Source organism: Capra hircus, unplaced genomic scaffold, assembly GCF_001704415.2.
Source record: "Capra hircus breed San Clemente unplaced genomic scaffold, ASM170441v1, whole genome shotgun sequence".
In the NCBI taxonomy this organism is placed as follows: domain Eukaryota; kingdom Metazoa; phylum Chordata; class Mammalia; order Artiodactyla; family Bovidae; genus Capra; species Capra hircus.
This window is the reverse complement of record NW_017215238.1, coordinates 10,001-14,080: the sequence shown is the minus strand read 5'-3', so window position 1 is coordinate 14,080 and position 4,080 is coordinate 10,001. Positions and strand designations below refer to the sequence as shown.

The window sequence follows — 4,080 nt, the reverse complement described above, 5'->3', positions numbered from 1 at the left end:
ACGCAATTGTGGTGCTGTGGGCAGAGCCCAGAGGAGGGGAGGAGACAGCCACAAGCCAGGCAAGGACAATGCAGGTGTTGTGTGTGTGTGTGTGCTGTGTGTGTGTCGTGGTATGAGAGGACGCGGGGGAGTGTTGTGGTGTTTGTGTTGTGTGGTGTGTGGTGTGTTGGCGTGTGCGCGGGCCGGTGCGTACGGGCTGGGGGTCATGTGTGCCGTGTGTCGGTGCTGCGGCACCCTCGGGCCGACCACTGCGGCCGCGCTCTGCCGCGGCTGCGCTGTGCCGTGTGCGTGCTGATTGTGGCGGGGCGGCGCGGCTCCCCACGCCCCGGCCGGGACCGTCCGGCGGATCGTGCTGTGGTGCACCCGCTGGTGCAGCGGGCGCTGCTTGTGTGCCGGGTAACTGCGTGCTGGTGGTGTACGGGTGTTCCCTGTGGCCGTGGTTCGGAGCAGAGACCGTAGAGGCGAAGGCCAGGCCAGTCCGGCAGGCCAGGCAAAAGGACGAAAGCCCGCAGTGCGGTGTGGTGCGTATGGCTGCATGGTGGTGTGTTGTGGGGGGGCGCGGGCGGGCCTTCGCCTGCGATGTGCTGCTGTTCGGGTGTCGTGTGTGGTGCGCGCGGCCAGAGACAGACGTCCGCAGTCCAGGCCAAAGGAATCGCACGTGCATGGAGGTGATAACTCAGGATATCCCGCATCATCTGCTTGTGTTTTCTGAGCTCGTTCAGCACCTCCGAGATCAAGACCACTCCCATGAAATGTGAGTCTGCCCCCACCAGCCAGCACTTGTCTTTGGCCAGGCAGACAGGGGGAGTGTTCCGAGTTTGGGGGGGGGGGGGGGGCGGGGTTCGCGACGTGCTGTCACCAGGCCAGCTTGGGTCCTCGCGTTCTGCCCCTGAACCTGACTGGAGCAAGTGGATCCGTGTGATCTGTCGTGGCTCTGTTTGAAATCCTCGGCGGGAGAAGGAAGATTTTCACCCCATGCCAGGGGAGACAAGCCCCCCCCCCCAAGTCACCTCCCTGGGGTTCCAATAGCTGTTCTCCAAATCCATCGTGTTTCCCAAAGGAGATCTCCCATCCCAAGCAAAAAGCCCAAATGGCTCCCATGGACCTCTGGCCCAAGGCGCCGCTCCCACACAGCCTCCTTCCACAGCCCCAGGGCATTCAAGAGTTGGCCGGCCCGGCCCGGCTCAGCGGCGTGGTCCCCCCGCAGGGCCATCTAAAAAAGCGACCGACAGGCAGGTGGCGCCGACAGCCAACCCACCGTCCAGAGAGCCGGCCGCCGGCATAGAAGCTCCGAGGGGACCAGCAGGGACTCGTTGCCAGACGGGGGGGGCCATCCTAGGGCGCAGTTTCTCCGCTCCGTCACCGAGGCGGACAGGAAAGCGGGACACGCCAACATTCTTCGGGAACGTCTCTGGCGAGGTACGACGGACGCACGGACGGACAGATGGACGGGGGTGGGGGAGGGAGGGGGGAGCATTCCTGACCGCACGCGCACCCACCGACGCACGCACGCACGCACGCACGCACGCACGCACGCACGCACACACCGACGACCGACCGGTGCGACCGACCGACGCGGGGTCCAGCCTGGTGGATCCAGGGTGATTCGAGGGTCGGGATGGAATCGGCGTCTAGGAAAACACTTAATTCATTATCGATACACAGAGAGATCAGCAACGATAGTGTCGTCGGAAATATGAGTGGCGAAAAAGAGGCTGAATCCCTTGGTGGACGTGGAATCACATCCACGCTGCAGATGGGAATTCAGCCAGAAAAACGGGGAGCAAGAGAGAAACGACACAGGGGAATCCGTCTTTCCAGAAACGGATCCCATGTCTCTGTTTCGTAGGCTTGCTTCTAACCTTCTGTTACACATAGGGATGAATCCAGAGTCAACGCGGGGTCAGCAATCTGACCTTTCTCAACATCAGGTGCTTTCCATCCAAAGAAGGTCTTCAGGGTTTTCCATCCTCTTCCGGCCACGAGGCCTGCTGACATTTTATGATCCTTTCTTCTGATCCCCAAAACACTCACGTGTTCCAAGGGGTGTTTTTTTCTTCAACCAGGCACCACCCTCCGGATAAAGTTGCATTCCTAAACGGTGAGGGTGTCGTGAGTTCCAATCAAGAAAGGCATTGATGTCACTCGAGGTTCACAGGATTCATCTGAAAGGTTCATACATATTTCTCCCCAGAGACACAGCTAGGTAAAGGACAAGGCAGTGTGTGTGTGTGCGTGTGTGTGTGGGGGGGGGGGCGCGTGCGGGAGGGTGGGGGAGCGGGAGGTGTGCGCGGGCGTGTTGCGTGCCATCGTCTCGGGGTGTTTACCGCGGGGGGGGGGTGCCTGTGGCCTCCGCATGTGGTGCGTGGGCACAGCGCGAGAAGAGGAGAGGTGGAGCATCACAGCCGGGCCAAGGACAACGCAGTGCGTGTGTGTATGGTGTGGTGTGCGGGTGTGCCGTGTGCGGGCGGTTGCGAACCAGCTGGGTGGGTGTGTGTGTGTCTGGGGTCCGGATGTGTGTGTGCACGGTGTGCAGGCGGGGTGTGCGTGCGGGTATGCGTGTGGTGTGTAGGGTGCCGCTGTGGGTGTGGGTGTGGGTGTGGGTGTGGGTGTGGTGTGGGTGTGGCCTGTGGGTGCGAGGGTGGTGGCGCAGAGACAGAGGCCCAGAGACACAGCTAGGCAAAGGACAAGGCAGTGTGTGTGGGGGGGGGGGGGGGGTGGGGGGGGGTCGGGATGTGTACAGGGGCGTGGTGTGTGCGGTCGTCGCGGGGAGTTTATGGGCCGGGGTGGGGGGGGCGGTGATTGTGGCGTTGAGGGCGGGGCTGGGTGTGTGTGGCCTCAGCATGTGGCGTGTGGGCAGAGAAAGAGGCGAGGCGGAGAGTCACAGCCGGAGAGTCACAGCCGGGCCAAGGACAACGTAGTGGTGGGGGGGGGGGGGTGGAGAGGGGGAATGGGGAGGGGAGTGCGTGGTGTGTGGCGTGTGGTGTGTGGCGTGTGGCGTGTGGGGGCGGGGTGTGCGTGCGGGTATGCGTGTGGTGTCTAGGGTGCAGTGTGGTTGTGGGTGTCCCGGGGGGCAGGCGTGGCACAGAGACACAGCTAGGCAAAGGACAAGGCAGTGTGTGTGTGTGGGAGGTGGGGGGGGGCGGAGGGTGCGGGAGAGGTGAGGGCGGCGGGTGCAATGAGGGGGGGGTGCGGGAGAGGTGAGGGGGCGGGGTTCGTAATCTGAAAGGTGAAAGGCACAGGGGACGCACAACGGACGCACTCACGCACGCACCAGCAGCACACAAAGCACCCGCGCGCCCACGCAGCCCCGCCCGCGCCCGCGCCCACCCAGCCCCCCACCCAGCCCCCCACCCAGCCCGCGCCCGCGCCCGCCCAGCCCCCACCGCCGCGCCCGCCCAGCCCGCCCGCGCCGCCCAGCCCCCGCCCGCGCCCGCCCAGCCCCGCCCCCGCCGCCCGCCCGCGCCCACCCAGCCCCGCCGCGCCCGCGCCCACCCAGCCCCCCGCCGCCCGCGCCCACCCCGCCGCCCGCGCCCACCCAGCCCCCCGCCCCGCCCACCCCGCCCCGCCGCGCCCCGCCGCCCACCCTCGCCCGCCCGCCCCCGCCCCCCCGCCGCCCACCCAGCCCCGCCCGCCGCCCACCCAGCGCCGCCCGCCGCGCCCACCAGCCCCCGCCCGCGCCCACCCAGCCGCCCGCGCCCACCCAGCCGCCCGCCCCGCGCCCACCCAGCCCCCCCCCGCCGCGCCCACCCAGCCCCCCGCCCGCGCCACCCAGCCCCCCACCCCGCGCCACGCGCCCCGCCACGCGCCCACCCAGCCCCCACCCGCGCACCGCCGCCCGCGCCCACCCAGCCCCCACCCGCGCCCGCGCCCGCGCCCACCAGCCCCACCGCGCCGCCCCGCGCCCACGCCCACCGCAGCCCCCCCACGCGCGCGCCCCGCGTCCACGCCCACGCCCACGCCCACGCAGGCCCCCACCCGCGCTCGCGCCCACCCAGCCGCCGAGCCACGTGCCCACCCAGCCAGCCGCCCGCCCACGCCGGACGGACAGACGAACAGACGGACAGACGGACAGACCTT

The 4,080-nt window shown here is 68.0% G+C and overlaps 1 protein-coding gene across 1 annotated transcript in view; it reads left to right on the top strand.

Moving 5' to 3' along the window:
- Positions 1–205: 205 nt before the first annotated feature.
- The window catches only part of LOC108635405 (collagen alpha-1(II) chain-like), a 7,742-nt gene continuing 3,867 nt past the window's right edge, over positions 206–4,080 (top strand). The window contains exons 1-2 of the mRNA XM_018045560.1: positions 206–284; positions 376–521. Of these exons, the coding sequence (XP_017901049.1) occupies positions 206–284; positions 376–521 (225 nt within the window). The remainder of the gene's footprint in view (positions 285–375; positions 522–4,080) is intronic.